The 15,058-nt window shown below is 39.4% G+C and overlaps 2 protein-coding genes across 22 annotated transcripts in view; both read right to left on the bottom strand.

The window, feature by feature from the left end:
* LOC308496052 (aldo-keto reductase family 1 member C15-like) overlaps positions 1 to 15,058 on the bottom strand; it is a gene marked incomplete at its 5' end in the record, with an annotated part of 236,040 nt that overhangs the window by 75,325 nt on the left and 145,657 nt on the right. The gene's annotated exons all lie outside the window — the stretch shown is intronic.
* Positions 1 to 15,058, bottom strand: part of LOC308500436 (ankyrin repeat domain-containing protein 26-like) — a 185,809-nt gene that overhangs the window by 67,254 nt on the left and 103,497 nt on the right. For 20 of the 21 annotated variants that reach the window (XR_013993729.1, XR_013993730.1, XR_013993731.1 and 17 more), the window contains 6 exons: positions 13,176 to 13,305; positions 12,820 to 12,881; positions 10,359 to 10,452; positions 8,745 to 8,803; positions 7,570 to 7,663; positions 1,904 to 1,937 (listed from right to left, as the gene is read on the bottom strand). Coding sequence is in view for 18 of the 21 variants with exons in the window: in XM_081055285.1 (XP_080911411.1) it covers positions 1,904 to 1,937; positions 7,570 to 7,663; positions 8,745 to 8,803; positions 10,359 to 10,452; positions 12,820 to 12,881; positions 13,176 to 13,305 (473 nt within the window). In the remaining 3 variants the exon portion in view is untranslated. The remainder of the gene's footprint in view (positions 1 to 1,903; positions 1,938 to 7,569; positions 7,664 to 8,744; positions 8,804 to 10,358; positions 10,453 to 12,819; positions 12,882 to 13,175; positions 13,306 to 15,058) is intronic. The other variant, XM_081055288.1, reaches the window with a different exon arrangement.

Genomic DNA, 15,058 nt, shown 5'->3' with positions numbered 1-15,058 from the left:
TCGGCAGAGCTCTCTGGAAACCTTCAACCTTGAAATCTTCAGCCTGTGAAGGCACAGACTCCTGAAACAAGGACGACCTCAAATGACCCACTATTTCCCTGCTCCTGGGAAGCAGGGTAAATGGAGATTCAGTCGTCCACTCCTAAAACACGCGTGTTACCAAATGCCCAACTCCATCACTGATCTGACAGTCAGTCCTTCCTCTGCCCAACCCTCCATGCACCTGGGAAGGACATGAGCGAGTTGGGAAAAGCGGTGGAGGTCATGAGACACCTGCCTAGGGCCACAGATCTCTGTAGTTTCACGATCTCTCCAGTAACCTAGGTCTGAAAGGGATCTAAGGCCCCTCTGTAAGCTGGGGTGCAGGTAGGTGGTACCACAGTCCTACTGGTCTAAAGAGAATCTTTCCATTGGCCCAAATTATTTTAATATTTCAGATAGAAACCTTGAATTTTCCTGTTTCCCCCATTCAACGATAAAGCAGCAACCTGAGCAGTACACCCTTGAAACCCTTATTTTAATCTACTTTCCTAGACAACTGCCAACATCCTGTGTCAGTCTTATTTCGATTTGTGTTAACTTGTCACAAACCCCACTATTCTGATCTCTTGAGCCTGATGGGATTTGTGATCTCTACTCTAAAACCCGTATTTCTATTGCGAACCACTGGTGTCTTGAAACTAGAATTCTCCTGCTAATTCCATTCTGATCATCTTCCACTGCGTTCATTAGACCTTTCTATTAGTAAAACAATCACCAACAGGATGATCAAGCAGGAAAGGCATGGGCTTAGAAATCTGAACTCAAATCTCATTTCCATCACTCATTTAGAATCAAATAAGTGACTTTAATCTCTTTGAGTCACAAACTCTCCATGTGAACAAACACTTGACCAAAACGTTAATCACAGCATAAATTACTAGAGGGTGTTTTAAATAATTAACTCCTAAGCTTCCTTAAAGTCCTGAAATTCTAGATGCTTTTGCTTCTACCAAATAATGGACGACTAAGCTGGCAGGAATGGAAAAAACATAACACAACAAGAGAAACACCAAAAAGAAGCATGTAAGAAAGTAAAAAATCAAGATAACTCATGGAAGAAGAAGAAAGCCTTTAGGGAAAAAAGGAAAAAAAAACTTGATAGAACCAGGTAAAGGAACCACCATGAAGGAAAACCCAACTGGGAAGTCTGTTAGTAGAGCTATCAATTAAAAATATCCTCTAATTTGATGCCGAATTTCATTAACGCAACATGGCCAATACATAGGTATTTTTCACACACAGAAAAGTAATTCATCTCCAGAAGGGTAGATGGCATCACACCCAAAACCACCTGACTGATCAGGTCTTGCTTAGGTAAAGGCTGTGGTTCTGTGACCACAGCTAACTCACATCTGGGCTAAATTCTGATGCTGAAAACAAGGTTCCCATTACTGCTACAACTGTCCAGTATATGAAGACAAATGCTTGGACTAACCGGCTTTCTTAGGAACAACTCTAAATCAGCATTAACATATGACTAAATTGGACTCTCTGAGCTCCTCTGACCTGCGTCTGAATCCTGACTCCAGACTTGCCCAGGAACTTCTCAGTACAGGCTGAGGGACAAGAGAATGGCTTTGGGAAGCCAGGCAGGCTGAAGGTCAAATCACAGGTCAGCCACTTGGTAATTGTGGAACCATGGGTCAATTAATGAACCTCCTGGACCACAATGTGTAATTAATAAAAAGTAGCCTGAACAGCACAGGTACTTTGCAAAGCTATTATGATGACAAATGAGTTAACAACTGTGACGTAGATAAGGCAGGGTCTCGCCCAGAGCAGAACACTCAATCACTGTTGGGTTCTGGTATCTGCAGTCCTTTAGTGAACATGCCAATTTTAGAAATCCACAAAATCGTACCTGCTTGCAGGGTCCTTCTTAGAACACTTTCCCACTATTAAAGAAAAGAATTAAAACATGTTTTAAATCCACAATAGAAAAATGCAGAACTTTAACTTATCAGACTGATATTGTGATAAAAAGGATTTTTGGAGAGTACAGTAGAGTGCATATTAATCATACTATGGGTACGCAATTCATACATTATGAATTTTTACTTCTCTTAGATATACATAATATATACGTGAGTAACATCAAATGAGAGCAAACATAAACGGCGTGTACCAAGGTTTGACACCTAAAAGTCAACTACTACTGCACTGATTATAAAACTCAGCAGCACTCATCAGACGGAGAGAAAATGGTTCAATTAGTAAAATGAGTATCCTCCACTGACATTGGCAAATGGAAATCGCGTGATGTTCCTCATTCCATCACCACGCCCACTTGCAGCAGTGTACACTTATTTTCCTGTTACGCAGTACAATGTGCCCAGCTCTTCAGCCTAGAGTGTTCACTTTGGGATGAAGCACCCTCTCATTAGGAAGCTGGGTCGATGGGCACTGTGCTTTGCAACACTGCACAACACAGGAAGCAGACTCTTTCTGCCCTATGTCCATCGCAACATAATATAAAAGACTTTGTGAGTCCAGTGTTATCTGTTCACCCCCTGCTACGGTTTCCTTCCACGGTAGAGAGTCTGCCTGACTGCACTGCAGTCACCGCTGCTGGCTCCCTGCCCACTAGCCACTCCCAAGTCTTCATTCTTTCTGGAGAACCATGACTCTGTGTGGATATTTACTGTCCCAATACATAGAGAAGGTGGCCTCTGCCCAGCTCCAGAAAGAAAATGATTGTACTAAGATAATCACAGTGATTGGTTTACCACTAAGTGTTGTAGGAATGAGCGTGTGACGTACTCCACCTGTAAATGTTATGGGGGGGGGTGTAATGCGAGCCCCTCTGTTTTCACCCTAATTAAAGAAACGCAGAGCTCAACCTCACTACCCAGCAAAGAAACGCAAAGCAAAACACAGTGACATATGACCTCAGAGCTGTTAGATGGCTATGATCAAGTTGACAAGAAATAACAAATGTGGCCGCGGAAACAGAAAACAAGTTTTGTGCACTGTTTATGGGGTTATATATTGGTACAGGCACTGTGGAAAACAGTATAAAGATTCCTCAAAAAATTGAAAACACATCTGCCATGAGATCCAGCAATTCCACCTCTCATTATTTATCCACAGAAAACAAAAACACGAGTTTGAAAAACAGTGTGCACCCCTATCTTCACTGCAAGATTATTTGCAATAGTAAAGATGTGGAAGCAACACAGGTGTCCTTCGATATGTGAATGGATAAAGACGATGTCTGTGTGTGTGTGTGTGTGTGTGTGTGTACCTTTATATACAGTATTACTCATCCACAAAAAAAGAAGCAAATCTTTCCTTTTGCAACAACGTGGATGTTCCTACAGGGTATTATGTGAAGTGAAAGAAGACAGAGAAAGATAAATACCGTGTGATCTCTCTTCCATGTGGAATCTAAAAGTACAAAAACAAACAAACACACCAAACAGACCCTCAGCTACCAAGAACAACCTGATGGACGCCAGGGGAGAGGGAGAGGCGGGGATGGATGACAAAGAAGGAGAACAAGAAGGACAAACTTCCAGGTATAAACTATCTCAGCCACAGGGATGTAGTGTACAGCACAGGGAGTGTGTCCACAATACCCTTGTAACTTTGCTGGCTGATAGACAGTACTACGTGCAACATGGTGATCACCTCGTAAGGTACAAATGGCCAAGCACTGTGTTGTCCACGTCAAATTAACATATATCGTATGCCAACTATAATGAAAATTTATAAAGTAAAGATGACCACGTACAGAAACACGGTCCTTCCAGTCTTTGGATATTGTCCTGAAAACATGTTTGGCACAGTTGCTGATTAGCTGACAAGCAAACAAAACTTAAAACATTGACAGTCTCACAGCTGAAAAGGGCCAATATCGGGTGTCCTGATGGCGTCACTGAACCCCAACACCACCCTGGATCCTTCTTGCAGCCACTGTTAACTAGGTCACCTGTTATTTGCAGTAAAAATGAGCTGGGATATACAATTATGGAATACCAGTTCATAAAAAAAGTCATTTCTCTCCATACCAACGTGGGCTACTAGTATGCCTGCATTCCTTGTACCCTCTTCCTTACAACCATTGTGAAGTGTCTTGATCGCCTCATGCAAGAAGTTTCAACAATGACTCCTTCTACATCTAAAAGTGATGTACATGAGCTTTCTTTTAAAAATTATTAAAAATATTTCTTTATTATAAATTCCATTGTGTGTTTAAAATATCAGATTTAGTGAATCAGGATAAATATGTCACTAGCTGATAAGCCTTTTAAATATGTTTGATTAACAGATTCCATTTTTTCTCTTTTATTCTCTCTGTTTTTGTTGTTTTATAGAAAACTAAGTCATGTGTTCTATAGCATTTCTTGCAATGTTTTGCATTTTGCTGACTGAATATGGTCGTTTCGATTATCATGTCCTTCTGTTCCTACATTTCCTGTAAATTGACAATCAGACCTGGAGTTTTGATGAGGGACTACGTTCGATTATTATTATTTTTTCTTGTGAAGGCTGCTTCACAGCAGCGTTGCGTTTTTCTTGCATCAAAAACACATGTCTGATCTTCCCTCTTTTGTGAGGTTATTAGACACTGATGAGCATTGGCAAACTGTGGGCTGTGGTCATATTGATTCCCTGTCTGTAATTATAAATAAAGTTTTATGGGAACACAGTCACATCTACTCATTTACATATTTCTTATGGCTGCTTTGCACCACAACAGCAGACTTTGACAGCAGACTTTAAGGTCTCCAACCCTGAAATATTTACCATATGGCCCTTTACTGTTTTCACTATACATTAACTTTGCCTTATCTAGAACTTCTTACAAATAGAATTACACAGTATGCACTCTTTTGCACAGACTTGTTTCATTCGCCATAATGGATTTTGATATTTATCAACGCTGCATGTTTTTTTCCTTCTCAATTGTGTAGTATTTCCTTGTGGAAATATAACTTTTATGTCCATCCGTTCTCTTGTTGATGGACACTGAATCACTTTCAGGTTTATGGCTATTACAAGTAAACATGATAGATTCTTGTATAAGCGTTAGTTCTAAGAGTCACTTCTAAATTCTGAACTGACCTGGGAAGTGTTTGAAAATTGTTTATCCCTAGGATTTCTGCCTATGTGCCATCTCCATAGAATCCTATAGTGACCATCTAAGGGAATCCTGTCTTTATCCACCGTTGTTTTTCCCCTCTCTTAACACCCTTTTATTTGCCATATAGAATTTATATGAACTTATAATTACTTGTTTACTTGTCGGTCCCTCTCCTTGCATTGTAAATTCTCGTATTAGACCAGAATAAGCTCCAAGAGAATAGGCAATGTTTGGTGTATTCATAGCCCCTAGTAAAGTGTTATACACAGTAGTTGCTCAATAAATAGTTGAAACAATAATTCATTCTAAAAACATAAAATCACAGGTTGACAAGCTCACCAATTATCACGAAATGGCTGAGTTCATAATATTCTCAACCAAACACATAGTCAGATAACACATCACAAGCACTTCCCCAAACCGAACCTAAATTTTAGCAAATGATTGCCTTAATTCTGGCGATATTCCCAAGCCTGATACTGGAAGGCCAGGTTTTGGGGGTGGGAGACTCTTTCGAATTATGCAGGTCAAATACCGTTATATAGCTTATACACTTCATTGTGACCAATAAAGGTAAATACATACAAAAAGTGTGGTCAGGAGGTACAAGTCCCAAGGCGAACTGCAGGAAACAAACTATAAAAGAGAAATCATCCCAGCAAGTGGAATCCACCTAGAGCAGCTAATAGAGCAGGCTCCGGGCATGCCCGGGGTGGGTGGGGGAGCTCTGGCTGTGAACCCGGATAGGGTGCACTCGGGCAAGTGGGGTACCGGGGACTCAGCCGGGGAAGAACATGTTAGATGCAAAACTCAAACTGCAGAAGAAAGCCAAGACCCCACAGGATGTCTGTCACCTACCCCCCAATGGACCTCTTTCTGGAAACTAGATGAGCTTTCAACATGAAATATGGTATTTGAAAAGAAAAATATTTAATTTAACAGCCACAGAAATATTCCATATAAGAAACTTTTACATTTGAAAATCAGTGTAACATTTACTGAAAACCATAATTTTAGCACTTAGGGAATGAAGTCTCCAATTTCTTTTGTTTGCAATCTTAGTTTCCTTCCGAATCTCATGCTAGACTTTAAAGGACTTTTATGACACAGCCATCTTATCAAAGAATTAACTGCTAAGCAAAGAACAGCCATGTGCTCTATTCAAACTTCTCTCCCTGGAATAACAAATACCACTGTAACCTATGTATCTTGGCTGCCTGAGAGTCCTGAGGAGATAAAGCAGTGGCTGCAGTTTATCCCATTCCAGCACTTCCTCCTCCTTCCAGGATTCTCTGGAGCAGCAATGTTCTCACCTTCTGTTTCAGTGCAAATACACTGAAGGCATCCAAACGAGTTGTCTCACATTTCCTCATCAACTTCAAAATGACCTAGATGAAGCCATTTTCATTCTTTCTGTGAATTATCCCCACCATATTTTCTTTCCTCTCTGTTTAGTGCTAGTATCTTACAGCTATCAGTCCTATTTCTTCATTTTCTTGCTTCCCTTTGGTCATAAACATGGCCACAAAGAAAAACAAAATAATGCTGTTCCTCGATCCTCGTATGTCTACAACTATCCGATGCCTCCTCTTGCAGATTTCTCTGTAGAGAAGTCAGCACCCTCTCTGCACAGAGCATGGTCTGTGGACAAGCACCTTCGTGCCCCCTCATTCCTTGTGAGACATACAGATACCAGACCTGCTGCCATCATTTCTCCCTGAAATGCAACTGCATTTGGAGTCACGGACTCTCTCATGGACGTTTGGTCAGGTTATTGCCACCCTGAATATCCCATAACTGATCCTGCCCTCCGTCTCATTCCAATGCTCTTCTTTTGCTCTGTACGATACTACCCTATGAAGTCACAGCGTTTTATGTGGCATTAAGTTATATACATTTACAGCTGAGCACATAGGCTTAAGTTCATCGATGGCAGATAAAACAGATTTACGTGGCCATGTACCTCAATCCGCAGTGCCGTCCCTACTATGAGGAAAAGAGGAAGCGCTCGGACACGTTTTGATACTGGAAGCTCACTTTCTCTTCTTCCTACATTTCCAAAACTCTGCTCTTCCTTTTTCTAAACAATTATTTACTGCCTTACACTCGATATACCTGCTTCATCTTCCAGCATTGACTCCCTCAATCTCTGCCTTTGTCATTCTTCATTCCCTCTTTTACTGTTTGCTTCTTCTTTATTTCCTGACTTTCCTCAGTTGTCAGAATATCTTCAAATGGAAGAAATAATTCATCTCCTGTGATTGCACGCCTACTTGAATCTGTTGCTGATACTGGAGCACTACACAACACTTGTCCTTTTCACTTCTCTTTTCCACACTAGGCATCTAATAGGAGATTTCCTCTGGCTATTACACTACATCATTTGCATGTTTTAAGTCAAAATTCAGGTGAATGACTTTTTTGCACAAACCAGGTCTTACCTTCTTCTTGTGTAGGAAGTACATGTTTTCCTCTTCGTTTGGCACCAAACAGGAAACGATCAACATATTTCTGTGGACGTCTTTCAGGAACAGTCTGTTAAAATTTATATCAATCATGAGTTGTAGATTATAAGTCACTACAAGCCACTGTGATCACTGTGTCTTATATTTCCACAGCACCCTTCACAGTTTCCAAAGTGTTTCTACATTTGTTATCACATCTGTTCATTACACAACCCTGAAAAGTAGGTATGACTCCATCGTTATGAATCAGATCACTGACATGGGCAGGGTAAAAAGTTTTCCATGATCCCAGAGCCAGGAAGTGACCAATCCAGGATGCTAGCACGTTCCCCGCCTTCAAATACACTGCTTGTACCGTTAGGCCGCAGACACGTGTATCTAAATCACTGCCTTCCTATCTCTTTCCACAGCTGTCACCTCAGATTTGGTCATCATTACTTTGTACTTATATTACCACAAGTTGGTTGGCAGAAATTTACTCAATGCATGCTGTTTTAATTGAACAAGACTGCGAAGAATGTGAGAGTCAATGCTTTCACAGACACAATAGTGATGTATGTGCACATTAAACCAGCGCTCAGCCAAAATGCTGTAGTAGAATCCTATCTGCTTATTATTATGCACCACGCTCTTCCTTCCCTGGAAAGCTCCTTGCAGATCTACTTGACAATACAAATATAATAATACTTTGTAGTATCACGCATTATATTTTCAAGTTCCAAGTTATAAAAAAACTACATTCCAAACATTTTCTTTCTGAATCTCATTAGGACATTTACACACTGACAAAAACCACACTCAGATATCTGGCCATAGGTCGATCTGTAACAATTCTTGAGTTCAGGGAAACAACTTCAGAACCCAAACTAATTCCCTATGACTTTGAAGGCTTCAGTGTTTTGTATTATACTACACTGACTTAATTCAGGAATCTTGCAAGTTAGCAGAATTGTGCTATGTAGTCTTACTATATTCAGCACATAGCTCTTTTATTAATTGTAGGTTAACCATGAGAGTAATTTGTATAGTGAAATGCAGAGGTGAGAAAGTACAGTCAAAGCATTCCTCTTATGTTTCAACATCACTGAATGCTGATGTTTAAATAATAATGATGATAATAATAATTATAGTAATAATAATAAAGACAGTACCTCAGAATCCCCAGGTGATTTTACGTCTTCTTCTCCTAATCCAGATGCTGACATTTTGACTATAAAATGTAGTCACAGAAACATTACTGTGAATATTTATTACTATGCATTTTAAATACACATTCAAGTCTATCTCCATTTTTGAATATCAGATAAAAGTAATAGAAGAGAAGAATTACACAGGTTGAAAACCATAATTTTAGCACTTAGGGAATGAAGTCTCTAATTTCTTTTGTTTGCAATCTTAGTTTCCTTCCGAATCTCATGCTAGACTTTAAAGGACTTTTATGACACAGCCATCTTATCAAAGAATTAACTCCTAAGCAAAGAGTAGCCATGTGCTCTATTCAAACTTCTCTCCCTGGAATAACAAATACCACTGTAACCTATGTATCTTGGCTGCCTGAGAGTCCTGAGGAGATAAACCAGTGGCTGCAGTTTATCCCATTCCAGCACTTCCTCCTCCTTCCAGGGTTCCCTGGAGCAGCAATGTTCTCACCTTCTGTTTCAGTGCAAATACACTGAAGGCATCCAAACAAGTTCTCTCACATTTCCTCATCAACTTCAAAATGACCTAGATGAAGCCATTTTCCTTCTTTCTGTGAATTATCCCCACCACATTTTCTTTCCTCTCTGTTTAGTGCTAGTATCTTACAGCTATCAGTCCTATTTCTTCATTTTCTTGCTTCCCTTTGGTCATAAACATGGCCACAAAGAAAAACAAAATAATGCTGTTCCGTGATCCTCGTATGTCTACAACTATCCGATGCCTCCTCTTGCCGATTTCTCTGTAGAGAAGTCAGCACCCTCTCTGCACAGAGCATGGTCTGTGGACAAGCACCTTCGTGCCCCCTCATTCCTTGTGAGACATACAGATACCAGACCTGCTGCCATCATTTCTCCCCGAAATGCAACTGCATTTGGAGTCATGGACTCTCTCATGGACGCTTGGTCAGGTTATTGCCACCCTGAATATCCCATAACTGATCCTGCCCTCCGTCTCATTCCAATGCTCTTCTTTTGCTCTGTACGATACTACCCTATGAAGTCACAGCCTTTTATATGGCATTAAGTTATATACATTTAGAGCTGAGCACACTGGCTTAAGTTCATCGATGGCAGATAAAACAGCTCTACGTGGCCGTGTACCTCAATCCGCAGTGCCGCCCGTACTATGAGCAAAAGAGGAAGCGCTCGCACACGTTTTGATACCGGAAGCTCACTTTCTCTTCTTCCTACATTTCCAAAACTCTGCTCTTCTTTTTTCTAAACAATTATTGACTACCTTACACTCGATATACCTGCTTCATCTTCCATCATTGACTCCCTAAATCTCTGCCTTTCTCATTCTTCATTCCCTCTTTTATTGTTTTCTTCTTCTTCATTTCCTGACTCTCCTCAGTTGTCAGAATATCTTGAAATGGAAGAAATAATTCATCTCCTGTGATTGCACGCCCACTTGAATCTGTTGCTGATACAACACTTGTCCTTTTCACTTCTCTTTTCCACACTAGGCATGTAAGTGGAGATTTCCTCTGGCTATTACACTAGATCATTTGCATGTTTTAAGTCAACATTCAGGTGAATGACTTTTTTGCAAAATCCAGGTCTTACCTTCTTCTTCTGTAGAAAGTACATGTTTTCCTCTTCGTTTGGCAACAAACAAGAAACGGTCAACATATTTCCGTGGACATCTTTCAGGCAGACTCTGTTAAAATTTATATCAATCATGAGTTGTATACTGATTTCTAATCCCTTCTAAGAATATATCTGAATTTCCCCCCTTCAAAAGGAATTAGTTTGAACAATAAGACAAGCATGTCTTGAAAACCAACCCATCGAAACAGAAAAGCCTGGAGACACTGTCTAGCTTAGCCTCCTTTTCCGTCTTCATTTGGCTCCTGTCTGACTCTAAAGTGCCCATGGAACCAGAGCAAAGGCTTTCACAGACACGACACTGCTGTCCACGCTCACTTCACCAAGGAACTAACTTCAAACACCGAAAACTACTTTGCATCCCACCAGCATGGGAGGACACTTTGAAAATAAGTATGTACACATAAACGTTAAGAAGTGCACTTAATCCAAGATTTAAATATTTCAACTGACAGAACTGCTTTAGTGCCAAAATAAGATGGTTGACATGATAAGAAACCTTGGTGTACGTCTCATTGCATCGGAACCGATCAATTTAGAACCTACTTCGTTTTGCTAAACAAGGTTTCCGAGAAAGCTACTAGTTAATTAAAAATTTTGATAGGAAATGTGGTTCAATGAAATAGTAAGGAAGTAAGAAAAATATTTCATTAAATTTACATCATCTTTAAATAATAGCCCAAAACTTTACATAGTAATGCAGGTCTTCAAAAAAAATTATACTAAGTTTTCTTTGGGGAAAAATAAGACCATATGTTTACTAACCATCCAAAATGGGCCAGGCACTTATCATGCACATTTTATTTCTCTTCTACACAAAACAACAGATATAAGAATGGTTTCATGATGGTTACCGCACTGCCTGCTTCTCGGCCTTTCTAAGACATCAGAGTAAATGATGAGCAGAGCGATCCACTGTTGTCTCTGTCTAGCGGGTTTTGCATCTAGACCCTCACATGACTGGCTACCTCTCATGCTTCCCTTGGCAGCTTTTGTCATACTCAGAAAGGTCTTTTCTGACCACTTAAATTCTACTCCCACTTCCATTCCTATTGTAACCCCCACTTATTCTCTAACCTAACATTCTCCGTTTCCTTTATAGGAAGCATGTATTGTGTACTTGTTTTCCTGCTACCACTACAGCTTAACCCTCAACTTCTACATTCAGTGCCAAACTGCCCGGAACACGGTTGGCATCTAATAACAAGCATTTGCTTCAAGAATGGCCAACCACTACAGACCTTTGGGACATGGCCTATCACAGTCTCCTGAACCTTAACACCCCTAAGTTAGAAATTCACATACCCCTTCTAAATTCCCCGGTCTCTTCTTGTCACCACTGCCATTCCTTGTCCTTCAGGTTACGGAAAGTCCCGCTATTAATAATTCACCACAAGCCACTGTGATCATTGCGTCTTACATTTCCACAGCACCCTCTACAGTATACAAGTGTTTCCACTTTTGCTATCACATCTGTTCATTACACAACCCTGAAAGGTCAGTATGACTCCATCGTTACGAATCAGATCACTGACATGGGCACGGTAAAAAGTTTTCCAAGATCCCAGAGCCAGTAAGTGACCAATCCAGGATGCTAGCACGTTCCCCGCCTTCAAATACACTGCTTGTACCATTAGGCCGCAGACGCATGTGTCAAAATCACTGCCTTCCTAGCTCTTTCCCCAGATGTCACCTCAGATTTGCTCATCATTACTTTGTACTTATATTACCACAGGTTGGTTGGCAGAAAGTTACTCAATGCATGCTGTTTTAACTGAACAAGACGGCAAAGAAGGCGAGAGTCAATTGTTTCACAGACACAATACGGATGTATGTGCACATTAAACCAGCGCTCAGCCAAGTGCTGTTAGAAGAATCCTATCTGCTTATGACTATTCACCATGCTCTTCCTTCCCTGGAAAGCTCCTTGCAGATCTACTTGACAATACAAATATAATAATACTTTGACGTACCACGCATTATATTTTCAAGTTCCAAGTTATAAAAAACTACATTCCAAACATTTTCTTTCTGAATCTCATTAGGACATTTACACGCTGACAAAAACCACACTCAGATATCTGGCCATAGGTCGATCTCTAACAATTCTTGAGTTCAGGGAAACAACTTCAGAACCCAAACTAATTCCCTATGACTTTGAAGCCTTCAGTGTTTTGTATTATACTACACTGACTTAATTCAGGGAATCTTGCAAGTTAGCAGAATTGTGCTATGTAGTCTTACTATACTCAGCACATACCTCTTTTTGTAATTATAGGTCAAACCATGAGAAAGTAATTTGTATAGTAAAATGCAGAGGTGAGAAAGCACAGTCAAAGCATTCCTCTTATGTTTCAACATCACTGAATGCTGATATTTAAATCATAACGATAATAATCATAATAATGAAAGACAGTACCTCAGAATGCTCGGGTGATTTTACGTCTTCTTCTTCTCCTAATCCTGATGCTGACATTTTGACTATAAAATGTAGTCACAGAAACATTACTGTGAATATTTATTGCTATGCATTTTTAATACACATTCAAGTCTAGCTCCATTTTTGAATATCAAATGGAAGTAATAGTAGAGAAGAATTACAGAGGTTGATATATTTGTAAGAGTAACGTTGGTAGTAGTCGTAATACATTTGAAGAAACTTAGCAAAAACAAAAGTACTTAATAGAAATGAATATCACATTTGGATCTACACAGGTTATATTTTTTCTACCAGCATTGAAGCTATTAAAAATTCATAGGTAGTCACTAAAATACCACTTCTATTATTTTGGTGAACTCCATCAACGTGAGTCAAATGATCGTTATTGGTGTGCTCTTGGGAAGCACTTTGAATAATATCCATACCATTTCCTTTTTTTCTATTTGCCGGTTTTGTTGGTTTGTCCTATAAACACAAAAAAAACAAAAACCAAACTTAATAAAAGAGCACATTTATTTAATTGCACATTGACTCACTCATTCCATCAGTTTTTAAGACCACAAATATTAACTGTATTCATCGAATCATAGGAACTAACCCCACAGAAGCTGGAAATATAAAAACAGATGTTGTCCTAATTCTAGTCTGGGTAGAGATACATAAGAACCGTTAGAAAAGTATCAGTGGCTCTTTGGACACTTGAACCGAATAAAGCACAGTAAATGCAGCTCAGCAGATGCAGCAAAGTTAGGGCTGCACCTTGAAAGTTATGCTAGGTACAGAGGAAGGCGAGAGAAGGGATTCTAGAAAGGGCAGCAGGAACAAAAACATGAGGTATGAGTTGATATAGGAAGGGAGGGTACCAAAGGAATGAGGTAAACCAGAACCACTGAGATTAGGATGGAGAGATAAAAGTGCAAGATCAGAACCAAGCCAGAGAAGGCAAGTGTCAGGCAGCACATGAATTGTACCCTCATGTAATGGCGAGCCATTCATTAAGCAGAGGTGCTGCATCATTGGAAATATATGTTAGAACAGTGATTCCAGCTGCAATTGAAACGGGAACATCAGGGATGCAATGCTCCAAAAGAGTACCTCAAAATCAAATGGGAGAAAGTGAATTACGGTCATAACTTCTAAAACATGGTAGGCACGTAGAAAATATGAAAGGTGATGAGTCACTGGATGTGGTGATTCCAGGGAGAGTTGGGGTCCAGGATTTTTCTTGCTTTGCTATTTCAATGGTGCTATTTGCAAGGTTGGGGAAAACATGAAAAAGTAGGATAGAGACAGTCAGGAAAAAAGAAAGTTTCGGGGCACTGAGTTCACTTTGGGACATGTCAAATTTGAGTCACCCAGGGGACTTAGTAGGAAAACCTGGGTAGATACATTTAAGTAAACACAGATGACTTTACGCAGAAAAAGCGTGTGATTTAAGGAGATAGATGTCTATAAAACATTCTCAGCTGATATCTTTGAATAATGTAAAACCTACACAGATCTTGTGAAACTTTAAAAATAAAACAAGAGCAGAGCTATAGAAACGTGGGATTCAATTCTTCAATGACATATTTCAAAATCTAAAATATAAAATACCCTTTTATGGATATATGTCACTTCTTATTTCCTGGATATCATCATAATAAACACAAATTTAAATGAAAAAAATGTCAATCACCAATTCATGATGTTACTACAAGACAACTATTTAAAAATAATTTTTGAAAGATAAGTTTAAATAATAGAGGAGAAATACTTATGTGATGACAGAATCACGAGTCTTTTTGAAGCACTGCTATATGTATGAAAGATATACAAAACCCCGTTTTAAAATACACGTGGTTGCCTTAAAATACACGGTTTGTTCCCTGAGAACAAACACTACAATAAAACTCTAATTACCTATCTACTGCATATGGCCTGGTAGTTGAATACTGCAGGGAAAATCTAGTGTAAATACACTAATAAAATGAGGATTATCCGAGTTGAAGATTTAAAATTCTTCAAATACATCTACGATTGTCATGCAGGACTGAAAGAAGAAAGGGACTAAGAAATCAAGTGACCAGGATGTCTGTGAGTTTGAGATATGAAAGAATTTTCAACATAGCTTTAACAACTATGGACACCAAGTTAATAAAGTTTCTTAAGAATAATATGAAAAGAACCGATTGCTGAAGAGGATTGTAAAGTAAAAAATCATCTCAGAGAGAAAGTT

This window comes from Rhinolophus hipposideros (genome assembly GCF_964194185.1).
Source record: "Rhinolophus hipposideros genome assembly, chromosome: 1".
NCBI lineage: Eukaryota > Metazoa > Chordata > Mammalia > Chiroptera > Rhinolophidae > Rhinolophus > Rhinolophus hipposideros.
The sequence above is the reverse complement of the archived record's forward strand: the minus strand, read 5'-3'. Positions and strand labels throughout refer to the sequence as shown.